Source organism: Diadema setosum, chromosome 9 (genome assembly GCF_964275005.1).
Source record: "Diadema setosum chromosome 9, eeDiaSeto1, whole genome shotgun sequence".
NCBI classification, from domain to species: domain Eukaryota; kingdom Metazoa; phylum Echinodermata; class Echinoidea; order Diadematoida; family Diadematidae; genus Diadema; species Diadema setosum.
In genome coordinates this window covers 240619-257822 of record NC_092693.1, presented here as the reverse complement: position 1 = coordinate 257822, position 17204 = coordinate 240619, and the positions used below count along the sequence as shown (strand labels likewise).

At 37.5% G+C, this 17204-nt stretch overlaps 1 protein-coding gene across 2 annotated transcripts in view; it reads left to right on the top strand.

Moving 5' to 3' along the window:
* LOC140232679 (rhophilin-1-like) overlaps positions 1–16638 on the top strand; it is a 54903-nt gene extending 38265 nt beyond the window's left edge. For both annotated transcript variants that reach the window (XM_072312787.1, XM_072312788.1), the window contains 9 exons: positions 400–508; positions 4833–4982; positions 7600–7695; positions 10334–10502; positions 11434–11547; positions 12953–13147; positions 13521–13597; positions 14394–14540; positions 15395–16638. In XM_072312787.1, coding sequence (XP_072168888.1) covers positions 400–508; positions 4833–4982; positions 7600–7695; positions 10334–10502; positions 11434–11547; positions 12953–13147; positions 13521–13597; positions 14394–14540; positions 15395–15868 — 1531 coding nt within the window. In that variant the 3' untranslated portion in view covers positions 15869–16638. The remainder of the gene's footprint in view (positions 1–399; positions 509–4832; positions 4983–7599; positions 7696–10333; positions 10503–11433; positions 11548–12952; positions 13148–13520; positions 13598–14393; positions 14541–15394) is intronic.
* The last annotated feature ends 566 nt before the right edge of the window (positions 16639–17204 follow it).

The following is a 17204-nucleotide window of genomic DNA, read 5'->3' as shown; positions in this document are numbered from 1 at the left end:
AATCATGACATACAATGTAAGCTTCTTTCAAGCTTACGAATGAAGAGAAAAGATGTGTGTCTGTGGGGGCCAGAGAGGACTCATGTACAAAAAACAAAAAACAAAACAAAAAACAAAACAAAACATAAACAAACAGGAAGTTCTTTCGCTTCAGCTAATAAAATGGGGCGAAAGAAATATATGTAAATCTAAAAATATGGGGCCCGCAGAACCCGTGGATTTCCACGGGTGCTGCTAGTTATGTTTATAATGCAGGATGAGTGTGCCCTGATCATAAGTGTTTTTCATTTATTCTAGGAATCACATAAAACAATAACTTGACTAAAGTGCAGTGTTCATTTCATCTTGTTATGCTTGAATCATATCAAAATTATTATTATTTTTTGTTTGTTTCTGCAGGTATGATGCATTGACTGGTGTCCCATCTATTCAGAAATCTGTTGCCTTTGAGAAAGGCAGTGTGCTATTCAACATTGCAGCTCTCTTCACCCAAATTGGAGCAAAACAGGTGAGAATAGATGAACATGATGCCACACTTACCTTTTCTGGTTAAAACACTAGTTATCAATGCATTTACATTAAGTAATAATTGTGTTCTTTCTTTGAGTGTTTTGTGTGCAATGCATGATGCTGCCATCAACTTGCTATGCACTCAGTTTGTCTTCCCATAGCAGGATTGTTATCAGTGTAAAGTTCTCATTCTTCATTTCAGATGTAATCTGCACTCAAATAATTCATAGTGGAAGTCTCCAGGGTAATGCCATGAATACCTGAGCTTGTGTGTATAGTACATGGTCATATGATCTGTTGCTGTATGCAGTAAAGGGAACACATTGCAGGATCATACCATGGATCACACCATTCTCCCATCCGTGTCCCAATATGATTTGGAATTCAAATAGAGCAAGAACCCACTTGCGCAGCATTTTACCTCTCAGCTCATCCCTTGTAGGAAAAAAAAAAAATGATGCGTGAGTCTGGGTCATTTCCTCTTACTCGAGGCATCAGTCAACCAATCTTCCCAGATGAGTTCTTAATGGATACTTACACCATGTCATCTAGATACCAGTCTAATCATCCACACCTTTCTTTTTCTTCTGCCTCTCGTGTCATACATAAATGCTGCTCTGCAAAATGTGCCTCTTTACAGTGCTGCTAGTGTTTCGATATCAGAGGGAAAAAAAACTTTAGCCCCCCCCCCCCCCCCATCATCTTTTATCGTCAGCTCAAACCACAGAGACAATCAATTGTGCCATTTCGGCATTCTCTCTCTGTCTCTGTGACAGTAAAAGAGCACCCTCGTTATTTTCATGTATCTGTGAAAACTCGGGAGATGAGACTTTGATGCAGCGGGTTCCTATTACTAATCTCCCCTTGTGTCATTTGAGTAATTGGACCGTAGCTGGGATTTAAATGACAAATATCCTATTTAAATGGTTCTTGAGGTATAAGATATAACAGCCTATGTGACTCATGAAGTGGGAATTGATAAACCCCTGGTATTTTTGTTGTTGTTGTAAGCCCAAACAGCATGCTCCAAAGAGTGCCTTCTAAAATTGGCAAGTTGTCAGTGGCTGTGCCAAATAGGGAGGGTGAGACAGAATTTAGGCCATGGGAAATGAAGTCTCCTTTGTGTAGAGCATGCAGAAAATATTATCTGCTGTATCCCAAGAGACATGGGATTTTAAGCCAGGAATTCTTCTGAACCACCAATTGTTTGTATGGATAGCCTGAAGAAAAATAAGTGTAAAATATGGAGTTTACCATAAGAATGTGTCTAGAAGAGCTGTTTTGTCCAGTGCTTCATATTAGACATGTTAATCAAACATACCATGTAGGCCTATCTTCATTCAGGTCTCATATGTTTTTATCAACATTAATTGATTTTTAATCTAATAAATTACTCAAGTTCCCTTGACTCTTAAATGAAAGAATGTGGACAATTGAAATATGCTGACTGTAATGTCAACAGCATACTATTGGTGTCTGAAAAATCAATTCATCAACCTTATTTGTAAGTTTGATGGTTTGAAGATACTGTCCCCAGAAAACAGTTGATATGAAGAATAAATGTACTGATTTGTCCTGTGTAAAGGAAGCTCCAACAACTTCATTATGAGCAAGCAGGTGCATTTATAAAGAGGGCAGCTGTGTAGGAAGGCTACAGACTGCTCAAGGCTCTGGTGTTTGCTTCACTTCTGGCATTTAGATGCCTGTCTGCATTCTGTCTCCTGACATTTTCAGACTTGGCTACCTACCCAGTATCCTATTAGTTTCACACAAGGCCCTGTAGTGAAGAATCTCTTACTCCCATTTACATCTACTGGACATAAGTGTATGTTTGTTTGTTGGTGTTTTTTTTTTTTTGTTTCTTTTTTACTTTTGGTTAAAACTGAATTTAAGATGTACATGATGGATACAAGTAACCCCTATTGAAGTAGTGAATGTGGGTATTAACTTCAAACGTCAGTTTTGTGGTCATTGCCACAAGTTTTTCCACTCCTATTCAGCATGTCTGTAGCAGCCTTTATGCGAATCAGATAGATACCTCCCTGATACATCACTCAAGTTGCTCATTCAAGGAGTGGAGTTTGATAGATGAATACTGTAAAACCAGAAACTTTTTCATGCATGAAACTTTCATGAACTTTGTGAGGAGCCAAGATTTCCACAAGTCAAGTGGATATGAAAGCTTTGTCTACACAGTGCCTTGAATGCAAGTGTATGTAGTATACTAAAAAAAAATTTTCGTGGTCGGCAAATCGCAAAATTTTCATGCCGCAAATGTTTCTGGTTTTATAGTATGCATACCCAATAGTGCCATGAGGTTTGCTGTATCAAACCTCACAATAGTGTGTGATTTGGAAATGTGCTTGGAATCTGAATTAGAAATAAAATGAATCTGAATATCAGGCCTCTGTGTATAATGTAAAATAGTAACAGGTTTGCATCGATCAGTTTATTTTGAATAAGTGATGTAGAAGGGTGAAATGTCACAGATTAAATCTTCAGTGATTATTTAGATAGTTTGCAAGTTGCCAGTTGATGTTGGTAAAAAAATGACTGAATTTTTCTTTATAACATTACAGTATTTCTACATGGACAGTTAAGGGTGCAAAGATTACTGAAAGAGAAAGAGTAATGGAGAGGAGAGTCTTATCCCCCCCCCCCCCAAAAAAAAAGAGAGAAATAATCAACAAAATATTACTATGATCACTTGTATCACCATGTGAAGAATTGCAAAGTAATTTTCATCTTGATAGTAACAGTTACAATCATGATACGTGTAGTTGAATTGGATTGATAGAAAGATAAAATTGATGATGGTACTGATATTCAGATAATAATGATGATGATACTTTGGCCAATAATAGTGATAGTACAAAAAGAACAACACCAACCTGGAACAAAAGCAACAATGAGGATTAATCTACATGTATGAATAACTTTGAGTGGAAGGAATATTGTATGGTTTGTCAGAAAGCTGATTTCCTCTACTTTTGATTGAGCATGATGAATTATGCTGCAAACACAGTGCTTGATGAACTTCTAACTATCGTGTATATTTCAATGGCCAGGCCTTGGATTTTTTTTTCTCAGTTCAGCATCCTCTCTTAAAGATCTTGAATACTTGATTTCAGCTCTATTCTTACTAAAGAATTAACTGTCATCTCATGAGAAGTTGTGAGAAAAAAGTATTAGCTGTACATGAGAAATGAAAATTGTGAACATTATTGAGTGGGTGCCAACTTCTTTTGTGACTGTCATTTTCAGTTCCATTTCATGCTCCATTAAAGCCTTGAAATTGTTTTTGAAAAGTGTGTGCTGAACCAGGAGTTGAATTATGACAGACCAATGAAATGTAGTTCTGTGAAATAGGACTATTAAAGCATTTACTCTTTTCCAAAGATATATGATGGAATCAGATATTTTGAGCCTTCCACATGTTGCACATGTTCATCAAACCAATGAAAACATTCCTACTGATGCACAGAATTACAAATTGATTTCATTTTTTGTTTCATCTTTCACTTTGCAACATCAAAATGATAGTACTTACATTGTATGGAGCATTTTGATTTGTTGACTATAGAATGCTTTTGCATTAGGACTGTGTGGAAATTTGATGAACAGTTAGATTGCCGATACCCTTTATTTCATGGCCATTTAAGCCAAAACAACCCTTTTGTGACTTGTATGGTCTTGTTGCATCAATTGGTGCAAAAATTGAATTTTCAGATCATGAAGAAAAGCCAGGGCTGACTTAATTTCAACTCACATTACATTTGTTAAGATCGCAACTGCTTATATGTAAATTAACAAACATGTTTGTTAATTTACAGATCAGCAGTTGTGATCTTAACAAATGTAATTTGTAGAGGGAGACAGAGTGAATAAACTTGCACCTGAACCTTCACCCCTCTGAATAATATCTTTCTTTCATTTATTTATACATTCGTATCATTATTTTGTGGTTGTTCATCCTTATTTGATATTTTGCATTCAGTAGAAATAGACCTTTGATAATTGAGATTCTGTGTACAGCATACTCCCGTTATAACGAACGTGGTTATAACAAAATTCTTGTTTAATACAACATGGCAAAGATTCAGGTCCCAAGATCATCATCTATATATATATTTACTTTATTATTTGGTTATAATGCAATTTTGATGTGACAAAGGAAAAATGTTAATGTATCAATCTTATTTGCAAAATGACCACCCCCCCCCCCATGATTATTAGGTAAGGCAGTGGATTATGACATCTGATATCATTTTTTTTTACAAGAGGCTCTTCATGACCTAAACTTGCTTCTCTTTTCTTCTCAGGATCGTACCACAGAGGAGGGTGCTTCCAAGGCTGTCTATTACTTGGAGAGAGCAGCAGGATCCTTCAAATACCTGTCAGAGAACTTCAGTCATGCTCCCAGTATGGACATGAGTGCACCAGTCCTTGGCATGTTGGGTGGATTAATGCTGGTCAGTCAACCTTTGACCCATTGACTCCCATTGCACTTTTATTGTTGTTTCTTGTTTGTTATTGTTACAGTGTTGATAATGCTAGCTCCCTTGTCTGCTTCTTATGTTTGACATGCAACAATTTAAACTGAAAATGATGGTTAGAAGTATGTAGGCCTATTCTACTGTAAATAAGACACAGTCGAAAGGAAAACAGAATATTGAACAGTTTGACAGCCATATTTCCTATCGAATTAAAACATTTTTTAAGCTAGTGTGAGTTAAATACTATCTCACATCATATCTGTAACAAGACCTGGGGTGATATTGTTAGCAGAGAAACCTTGGTTATGTTTAGTAATTCAACAGAGGAAGAATGCCATTCTTGACTATTCCATCATACACAATCATTTAATAGAAGACACATATCAGCTGTTCCATCCATATTTAGACTAAAGATTCCTCTCAGACCTACAATACATGTTGACAATCAAATCTCTGATGTAACATTTTAAGGCGCATGGTCCCGGTGGTTTAGTTGAATACGTACGCGGCTCAAGTTTCCTATAGAGACCTACGCTATCGACTCCTCTTTAGCGCTTATGCTTTGACCCATTTCTCTGAGTCCAAAGAAGTCCGATCCATTGTAGTCAGTGGTCCGATCACAGTTCGGCTCACGGTTCGGCTGAGGGGGATGACAGCTTTAGCAAACTTCTTTTGTGATGTCATACTAAGAAGCACATAGGCATGCACCCTGGCATTACTACAGACTGGGTGATGCACAGAGAAGACAACGAAGGCAACGTTACCTAGCAACACTTACGCGCTTTACTCTTGATGACAGCTCAACTTCAGCAATCTTTGTATCAATGCTAACGGTGATTGGCACTTTGATTCAACAGCGCCCTCTGCACTACCGGGACTATGCACCTTTAATACTTTTTGTACAATCCATATCTGTGTTTTACTGTCTTGCATACCTAATTCATAGCATGTTTGCAAACATTCTGCAAACCAACCCTTTAGAGTAGAGTTCAAAATTTCTCTTTATAATCTTGATAAGTGTTTATCTTACCATGTACATGATGTACTATGGCTTTGATCTTTGAAACTCTTAACCCGTTAACGGTTTGATTTTGCTACATGACGCATTTCCCATAGATGCTTACCCGAGTATACTTGGTACTCGTCCTCAACGGGTTAAGAATTAAGGCCATTTTTTCTAAGTTAACTGTGTATGCATACAAATTGCTTCAGTGCCTGTTTTATAAACAGCTGCACTGATGATGCCTGCTTTGAACTTAAACAAGGGGTTTAAAAGGGGGTAATACCATTGTCTCAAATCAGGCTTTTGTATATTTTTAGCTCAATATCTTCTGAACACGTGACATAAGCTGCAGAAATTCTGGAACATAATAAGATGACTTTGTATGTCTCTCTCAAATAAGGAATGCTTTCACATGACTCATGAGGAAATGAAGGGTAATGTTAGAAAATCTTCTCCATTTTAGGACACATTGAATGATATGAAGTGACAGATGTGTATTTGCTCTTTGTGTCTCATACTTTTTTTCAACCAAAATATGGACACATTAATGTGTAATTTCATGAATGTCTAACATTATCTCAGGGTTTTGAATATGGGGATAATGCTCTTGAATGCACCCCCCCCCCCCCCCCCCCCCCCCGGATTAATCGTCATGGGGAAAGCAGTGTTAATTGGCCTTGTGAAATGTTGGGTGAATCACAAGATTAGTGCTTGTTTAAAAAACAGACAATATCATGGGAATCATTCTACAAATTAGAACAGAAATGTAACACCAATAACCCATACACTCAGTCCTAGTTTACCACCAAGTGAAAATATTATCTAATCTAGAAACTTGCATTTTATATTTTATACCTTTATATCAGTTTTAATGATCATATTGTATACATAATGACTTTGGCTATGAAATGGCATAGTGCATCGTAATTTGCATTTGCAGAGGGATAGGTAATTATCTCAAAATGTGAAAGAAGTATCAATATGTCATAACATTTGTGCGATTAAAAAGAAACTGTGCTTATTTTGTAAGCAAGCTAAATCTTTATGTATCATCAGTATATACTGTATGTAGAACCATTGCATCATTCTCATTTCACTTGTTTATAATATCAAGTAATTGTAAACATTATAATATGTGGAGACTTAAATGTAATTTTGTTTTTTCAAATACTTGATCATAATTTCCTGCGTGAATTGGGAAGTAGACATTTCACTTATGTGACAAAGCGTCACTTAAATTGCCTCCCGGCAAAAGAATAATTTGTCAACTATCAATCAACTTAACTATGAGATTAAGTTTAAGTTATATTTTTAGTTGGAATCTCACCAGAATTAGGTCACCTTTGCCCCAAACCAGTCAGAATTATACTTTAAGTTAGACATTAAGCAGTCAATTCAAACTCAATCAAAATTTGAGTCAGATGAAAATCAATACACAAATAAATTATTTCAAGCTCAAAAAGAGCTCAAGTCAGACTCCAGTCATTGTGGCAGTTGATTAATCCGAACTCTAAAAGAAAGTCTTCAAGTCACAAAGTCTCAAAGAACTCACCAATGCATGGCTTGCTCTTTGCTGTGATGTTTCTACAGGCTCAAGCTCAGGAGTGTATCTTTGAGAAGCTTGTCCTAGACGGGGTGGAGGAGACCGTGCAGATGTGTTGCAGTGTGGCTAAAGAAGCTTCGGTTGTAAGTAGCTTACACTGATTATTTCCTCACATTGCTTGTTTCGATGAAAACAATTTTTATCATATTTTGAGTTTGCTTCATTCTTTCATTTCATAACCTGTCTAAGGTTAACACATTATGTTGCTGGAAAGACTGACGCAGTACCTGTAGTAACCTTTCCCAAAAGCTCTTTTGGTGTCCATGGAATTTTCTAAAATCAGATATATTTAAATATCATTATGTTACATTGTGTTCAAACATCCAAGAGGTCAACAGCACGAAGTAAAGCAGCACTTAAAATTGTGAAGGCATTTTTCAGGCACATCCATTCACCTCGATGATTCATTGCTGTCGCAGGTAAGGCCTGGCAATATGTAAGAGAACTTGTTGTGTTAAAACATGGTATATGATTGTTAGCAGGCTTGGGTAAACTTTGACCATGTGACATTGAGGAAGTAGGATGTTTTTTGCTGTTCCAAATTTGCATTGAATGGACATAGAACTTTTCATCTACTTACCTAGCATATTGTGCCCCAAAGTCCAATGATCTATAAGGCATGGGGGTTTAGAGAAACCAAGCAATTTTATAATTGCACCGAGTACTTGGGATTGAAGCCACTCTGGGCCTGTAGCCTGCAGAATTTATGCACAGTGAGGTTCTCTCTGATACTAAAAAGCAAGATATTTTCGGAAATGAAATTTTTGTGAATTGTAGCCAACGGCCCTTTTTTCATGAATTGTCACTGGCATTCAATGCATAAAGTGCATTTTGAATTTGGGAATCTTGGTTCTCGTGAGATTCGCAAAATTAAAATGCATGTGAACATTCCTTGTTTTACAGTATATCATGTACATCATTAAAGAACAAGTAAGTGTGTTGGCTTGTGTCAGTAGGTTTAACGAAGAAATGAATTGAAATATCAAGATTATGGATAGCAACAATGTAACTAAATTATTTTATATAAGTTGGATCTAGGACTTTACCAGAAAAAAAAAAATGTGATGTAGAATAGATATTACCATTGTCCGATCATCTTACTGAAGGTTAAAAAACAACAACAAAGCAGTGGAACTATGCAGGTTTAAATGAATTAAGTATAGAGCCTGATTACAAAGTGTAAAATTTCGTTAAAAATACCTGGTTGCCAATTTGCCTCCCCCACCTACCCTGACTGCTTCTCTGACATAAGCAAATAATTCCTTTGTATGTTTGTTTTTTGGTCAGAAAAGTACTCCTCACTTCATGATATCAGCAGGAGCCAAAACAAGAATACAAACACCTGATATATCTATGCCAGAGCTATGTAAATAACTGCCATGTCACAATATACAATATTTGAGTCTTCCTGGTCACATTTGTGTCATGAGTTATCATTACTAGACCAGTATAACCTTCAATTCAATTAGTTAGCTATGAATTTTACACTGCTTATAATAATCGTAACAAATATTAAGTGATAACAGTGCATGTTTGTTATAGTGAAATATAATGAAACTAATGTTAAAGCTCTTTTACACTCATAAAGCACATATTCACTGAATGTTAACATGGTTAAACTAAAGACAGTAATGCGATTAGACCCTTTATTGATGGATAACTTACTGATTTGTGGGATGAATGATTTTAACATTGGATAAAAACAAGAGGAAATTGAGGCAACAAATAAAAGGTATTTGCCAAGAGTTTCTTGGGTCTATAACTCAGGGAGGAATGATAGTCTCTGTGCACAGACTGTAACTGACTTTCAGTCAGCATTTGTATGTTTAAAGGGAAAGAAGCCATTCACGAAAGTCTTCATTATTAGTTTCTTGTGTTTCTTTGAAAGGACCGTGTGTAGAAAGGTGTGCTTTCATAATGATATCATTGAGAATTATAGTTTTATTGCGATCATCACAATCACAATGCTTCATAGGGCTTTCAAGTGGTCAAGACTAAGAGGTAGACGCACTTTAGCAGAGTGCATGTATGGCTGCAGTTGTGTGGTGGTGCGAAATAATAACGAACAAGGAGAAAGGGAGAATGTTTTGAAGAAGTTATGTCTGGTCTCCTTCAGCTTTTGAAAAACAGCTGACAACATTAATCAATTTGATTGAATCAGACAACCTGTTTTTCAGACTAATTCAGTCTACGGCATGAATTCATAAGTTTGTGTAAAATCTTAGGAGAGGCAGAAAAATTATCGCTGCACCCAATCTATATCAAAAGAACGAAACTACGTTCACAAGCATGGAGCTAATAAACTAATCACCAGTCCAGCATTTCATACCAGGATATTTTGTTAGCCTTTTAGGATGGATTGACTCTTTTAGCAATATTTAATTGTTTTGTTCTTTAGAAATTCATTAACTGATAGAAACTAGAATTGCCTTCTATTAGATAAGACTATGCTGACAATTAGGTTTACTTTCAATTCTCAGATCTTGCATTTAAGTATTTGTTAGATTACTGCTTTATTTGTATTAAAGAAGATTTTCCCACTTGTAATTCCAATGATTTTACTAACACTGGTTAAAACGAGATTCAAATGCATTCACTGTCTGGATGTCAGGCATAGGATTTAGGTGTTGAAGTAGCTTTTAAACCATTTTGCAGAGTTCCCTTAAAGACTGATTGTTTGTAGAAATGTCTTAAAACCATATCATTCATTTGCTTGTGTAGGTGGCTGATATGTACACCAAGGTACACAAACTAATGATGCAGGAGACAGTGAAAGACTACATCCCTTACTCCTGGATCTCTATGGTCCTTGTCAAGTCTCAACATTTCAAGGCCAGGGCACACCACTATGCGGCTGTAGCAGTGGTAGGGCCCAGCAAGAACCAGCAAGGTGGGTTGAAGATCTTAGCACCTAATGGACAGAAAGTATTAGTCAGATAGGAAAGAAAAATCATTGAACTTGAACACATGCATCATTGCTGTAAAGACATTACATTACATTTTCCATGATTATTGAAGAGAAGAGAGAGAGAGAGAAGCCGTAATATCTTGCATTTTGATATGTTAAAGTGAATGAGTTTTTAGATTGCCACCACAGTTTGAAAGTATTCAGCTTTGTGATGTAAGCTGTTGTCAAGTGTGTGCAATAGATGAAGTGCATGACATAAAATTGACGATTACTGTCCATGACTTTTGATAATAAGCTTTATAAAGATAAATCAGTGTTAAATTAGACTTTAGGTGTCTGTAATTCAGACACGTTCCTCTTAAAATGACATAAACTTGTACCACTGCAGTATGGAAGTGCCACAATGAACTTGCCCTCTGAAAACCTATAGTCATTCTTAAATATAAAAGTTGTTTCTCTTACTATTTTTTTCTTCTTCTTTTTGACAAAAAGTTTCATGTATGGTGCATGGTCAGCTGTTTTCAGTATATGTATTTATACACAGGAAGCTGTTTGTATATGAGGAGTAGTCATAATGTTCATGTGACACAAATTCTCCCAAGTGACTTGCTCCTCACGTATGAGACTAAAATGCAGGGAAAGATCTCAACCTCCTATCCTATAGAACCAGACAAAGAGTGTTCTCTAGGGAATGGAGATAGCGTACATTCCTGTTAGGGTTTGTCACGCACTTGAGGGCTCGAGACTTAACCTCTTCTATGTGAGATTCTGAAGTAGCTATACACTTTTGTACAGCACTGAATGAATTCCCATAGGCAGTGTGTTAGATTACAAAAGACATTCAGGGGTCATGATAAAGACTATCAGCCCTGACCTTAGTTTTCTTTCCTCCTACCTGTTTTGCAAACTACAGACAATGACTATGACATGGAGACCCTGCTGAGGCTCTTCCCTGCCATGTACAACACCAACGCAGATAAGACAGATGTCAATCCCCCTCAGACATGGGAGGAACGGAAACGATTAGGTGAGACCATTGAGGGCAGCAGATATCACCCAGCTTCCCCCATGTTACTAGGGTCCTCTCTTTGAAGGAGACCAGGCATGATGAATGGACAACAAGCCTGTCTTCATTTAACCAGATTATGAGACCAGGGTCCCGTTTCATAAAAAGTTGATATGACAGGAACTCTTGTTGGAATGATAATTTTCATGGTAACAACACAAATCCAATCTCCTGATTGGCTGTTGCTATGGAAAGTTGTCATTCCAGCAAGAGGTGCTATCCTAGCATATTTTATAAAATGGAGCCCAGGGGGTGTTTCATAAAGCTGTTCTTAAAGCTACGAACCACTTACGAATGACTGGTGATCAGTTCTGGGCCCAGTTTCATAAAAGATGTTAGGATGGCAACTCTTGCTGGAATGACAACTTCCAATAGCAACAGCCAATCAGGAAGCTGGATTCTTGTCGTTACCATGACAATTGTCATTCCAGCAAGAGTTGTCATGGTATCAACCTTTTATGAAATGGGGCCCAGATGTGCTATACTTATCAGAATTTCAAAAATTCAGCACAAGAACTGATCACCAGTCATTTTTAAGTCATTTGTAACTTTAAGAACAGCTTTATCAAACACCCCCGGGCATGCTGAATCAGATGGACAAGCATATCTTCATGTGAACAGATTAGGGGGAGATATAATTCACTCTGAATTCTCATTCATTCATTCAATCATTCATTCATTCATTCATTCATTCATTCATTCATTCATTCATTCATTCATTCATTCATTCATTCATTCATCCATCCATCCATCCATCCATCCATCCATCCATCCATCCATCCATCCATCCATCCATCCATCCATCCATCCATCCATTCATTCATTCATTCATTCATTCATTCATTCATTCATTCATTCATTCATTCATTCATTCATTCATTCATTCATTCATTCATTCATTCATTCATTCATTCATTCATTCATTCATTCATTCATTCATTCATTCATTCATTCATTCATTTTTTTTTTCATTTCCAAACAAAATACGTGGCTAATACAAATTGCAGAATGATGGTATATTCTTGTAACATTAATGTCACATAATTAGTAGAAATACATCTTGATGTGTTACATTTTCTTATTCAACATAAGATGCAAAATAAACAGTATATCAGATCAAATTGATGTAATCTCTGTCAACTGTTCATAAAGTAGAAATGCTTGGAGCCAATGCATAGACACAAGATATCATTTGACCTCACATTTTCTCACTTTTATAGTTGTCAAGTGATGTTTACAATATTATTTAGAAAAAAAAAAGTTTTTGAAAATTCATGGGTGGGGGGGTTGCTAATTGCATTTGTCAATAGTCCCAATGGATCAATGAATAGTAATATATTCCCTAATACTGTTGTTGCTATTGCAGGCAAGGCTCACATCAGACAGGCCCTGATGCTCCATGAAGAAGCTCTCAGAGTTCATGACCTCTCAAAACAGCTGCGCAAGATTGATACACTGAAGGAGGTCCTCAAGCAGTTCCATGGCTACTCCATGAGCCGCTACGAAACCCTGGATGAGGAGGATGACTTCTTTGAGCTACCAGATGCTCCTGTCATACAGAGTGAGAAGATATCTAGATATCTACTCAGCTTTTTATTCTCACAGCTCTTTGAGCATGTGTGGTATTGTGACTGCCCCACATGCTTCCAATGAAGACAAGATTTATGAACATACTTCAGAAACTGCTATAAAATGGAAGGAAGTGACATTAGTATGACATATGATTGCAGAGATGATTTTGAGTTTGATAAAAGAAAGCAGATGATCTATGCAGACATATTATGGCCATGTTAAGGTTAAGTTAGAAAAAAATATATATCTGTTACGGATATGTTTTAGTCTTTACTTGTAAAGTGTAAAAAATTTTGGACTCTTCATAGGGTATGTTTGGTGGATTTCTATAATATTATTTTCTTGTTCTAATCAACCAACAGGTAAAACACAAACGATTGCTCAGCCACAAGTTCCAGATTTCACAACAGTCAAAGTCCATGACATCTTCCATAATCTTGTGAGTATGCTTTGAAGTTTATCATTATGTAAAGAACTCATATTTCTGTAAAAAGTGTACTCATGAGAAGGGTGAAGTGATTTGTGCATGGTGCCTTAGTGATGGAATTTGAATAGGAAAAACATATTCATTTTTTTTTTCTTTTCATTATGGTTTTCATTACAGTTTTTTTTTGGAGAATAGATTGATTTAATATACACTGAAATCAGCTCAGAATTGTATTGCTTAACTTGTAGTTTTTGTTGAGAGTTTCATTGTAATTTATGTCAATGAAGATCAGAAAGGTTTTCTGTTTGTTTGGGAATCATATGTTTTATAATCTTTCTTATTTAATTATAGATTAGGCTGTACACAAAATGTTGTCCAAAGTACTCTTTGAGGCTTGATAGCTTTTATCAGACTTACAGTGCATTTTGATAATCAATGAATGAAGAAAGAATTCAAGTCACTGGGCAGTTTGACAAATTGAAGTGAATTTATACAGCTGCATGGAAAAAATAAGGATACTGTTACTCGGATACCTTACATGGTGGAATGTTTGTGGTGCCAGGAGCCAGCCAATATGTAACAGCTAAACGACGTTCATTCGTATATTCAATGACTTTCTTGTATTGCTGTGCAGTAACTTGCAGGCTCTTACCATCAAATGGGACGTGGAATCAACACGTGTAACCATGTTCAATGATATAACTTTCTAGGTAAATTGTGTTTGCAGTTTAGAAGTGAAATAAGAAAGAGGGATGACTGGGAAAGTACCGATAGTGATTTTATGACTGTGATGTCTGTTCGTATACAGGGTCCTCTTGCTATCTTCAATGCCAGAAACCAGTGGACAGCACCTCGTATTGTAGAGATTGTTAGAGGGATGGGAGGGTATGGCTTCACAGTACGGGGAGACTCACCGGTCATCATTGCTCAGGTGGACCCTGGCTATGCTGCTGCAGTGAGTATCGACCAACATCCACATTTTTGATTGACTCAGAGGGAAAGGAAATCACAAATTGTACATGAAAAACACATTTTTCCATGGATTTTATACTCGTATATGCAGGTACTTGTGACAGTTTGGTAGTAGGCTTTTGCAGTGAGTATATGAAGGATTTATTTATTAGGCAGACATTTTTTTTTTTTCTGAGAACACATAATTGATAGTATGGTGTGTGTATCTTGGTTGAGTGACTTTCCTTGCCCATTCTTAATCAGTTGAGAACTGAAGAGGATTTTGACCACTGTCCCATAACTGTCCTATGTCCGAGTGCTATGCTTCATCACTAATACACTGTCCATTTCAACCTGTCCCGTTTAGATATTGAAGGTTAGAATGGCAAACCAGGATAAATCTGTTCCATGTAGTAAGTGAGATGCATCATGCTTTGTCGGCAGTCAAGTAGTAGAGATAGGAAGGCCTGCTTGATCATACCAAATACCTTAGAGAAAGGATTTCTGGAGTGATTTTGCCAGTTGGAATGTGAAATCACAGTATATTACTGTGTAAGGATCTGCAGTCATTCATTTGATGTTTTTCACTTGAAGAGCCAGCCCCAACCTGCAGATGAAATAGTGACAACATGGATTCTTTAATTCATGTGAACATAATTATATTGAAATGTGTACTGTTAACCCATTGAGGAAGGACTAATTTTGCTACAACATGCATTTCCCATAGACACCTGCTCAAGTATACTTGGGACTGGTCCTCAGCGGGTTAAGGTGTACAATGATCCAATTACGTGTATGGTGATGGCACATTTGTAACTGATTATTTTTTCCTTGTCCTCACTTCACAATGTTGATCAGGCCAGCGGAGTCAAGGAAGGGGACTTCATCATCGGTGTCAATGACCAGGATGTCAAGTGGGCCAAGCATGAGGAGGTTGTGAAGAGTATCCTGGCCTCACCCCAGCGCATCAAACTAGAACTTGTTTCTCCACTCGACAAGAACTTCCTCCATCCCCAAGACATACGACGCAGAGAAGTCAAGACTCCCGATGGCCCCTCCCCCAACGCCTCTCGAGACTCAAGGTCTCCTGTCAATGGATCCACCACATCAGACTCATCACTTGAAAGGCAGCAACCTCCAAGGAAGACACAAAAAGATGCTCAGGGGCAGAAGGGATCAGGGAAGGGTGGAAAGACCAAGGACTCATTGACATCAATCTCAACAGATGGAAAGAACAGCACAGGGAAGAAGAAGGCTAAGAAAGCAGAGAAGAATAGTGCTGATGACAGAAAGAGGAAAAGTGTTCAGGGCTCACCAGCTCAGCTGTACTGAAGTGTGCAAAGCTGGCCTGATCAAACTCTATGTAGGAGAAAATGAGATGGAAATGCCAAATGGAGGAGATTTCAGTGTGAAACCAGGTTTTCTGGCTTGTGTCATAACCATGATTGGGAGATGGGATTACAGGTACAACCATGAAAAGCTCAGCTTTAGGATCCCACCTTTCAAGAGATATAGTGATAAAACTCTTATCATTATTTCTTTTACATTGTCTCTATAACTACATGTACTTTGCTGACCATTTTATGCAAATGCTGTAGAGGCGTTCAGATATTTCTGGTCAATTTCTCACATAAATTGGTAAAATTAACACACATACATGAAAACACGCAAATAAAATACAGTCTCCTCTGAGCCATGCCATTGGTGATTCCACATGTATTATGAATGATAGCAGATGGCTCTGAAGATAAAACAGTATTAGGAAAAGAATTATCCAAAGTTTTTACATCAAACAATTAAGAGGATCTTAAGTGAAAAAAATGGAAAATAGAATAGGATCCATTCTTCTTCATAAATTTAGTCACTTTTCTCGAAAAAACAGCACAACCAGAATTGTACATCTCCTTTTATGACAACAGACTTTAATAGTTTATGCGTTCACTCCTAACCAGTTGCATTCCCACTTTAATACATGAGCCACCTCTTAACCATCTTGTAATAAAAGGCTAGAATAATGGTGACTGATCCTCTTCAAGACAATATAAAGACACATTGTCACTGAACTCTCTCACTTGTAACCTCTCACACATTTTGCTCGTCAAAAAACAAAACAAAACAAAACAAAATCGCACTGAACATTGACCACACGAGTACTACCCTTAACCCCCCCCCCCCCCATCTGCAACCCCTAAAAATTTTGTAATGAAGGGACAGTGGTAATTGGGGGGGGGGGGGGAGGGTGGTAATAGGGGAACAGCGATAACCCTGGACTGTGGTATTGGAGGGACAGTGGTAATGGGGCAACAGTGGTAATGGAGAGACAGTGGTAATGGGGGGACAGTGGTAATGGAGGGACAGTGGTAATGGAGGGACAGTGGTAATGGGGGAACAGTGGTAATGGAGGGACAGTGGTAATGGAGGGACAGTGGTAATGGAGGGACAGTGGTAATGAGGGACAGTGGTAGTGGAGGGACAGTGGTAATGGAGGGACAGTGGTAGTGGAGGGACAGTGGTAATGGAGGGACAGTGGTAATGGAGGGACAGTGGTAATGGAGGGACAGTGGTAGTGGAGGGACAGTGGTAATGGAGGGACAGTGGTAATGGAGGGACAGTGGTAGTGGAGGGACAGTGGTAGTGGAGGGACAGTGGTAATGGAGGGACAGTGGTA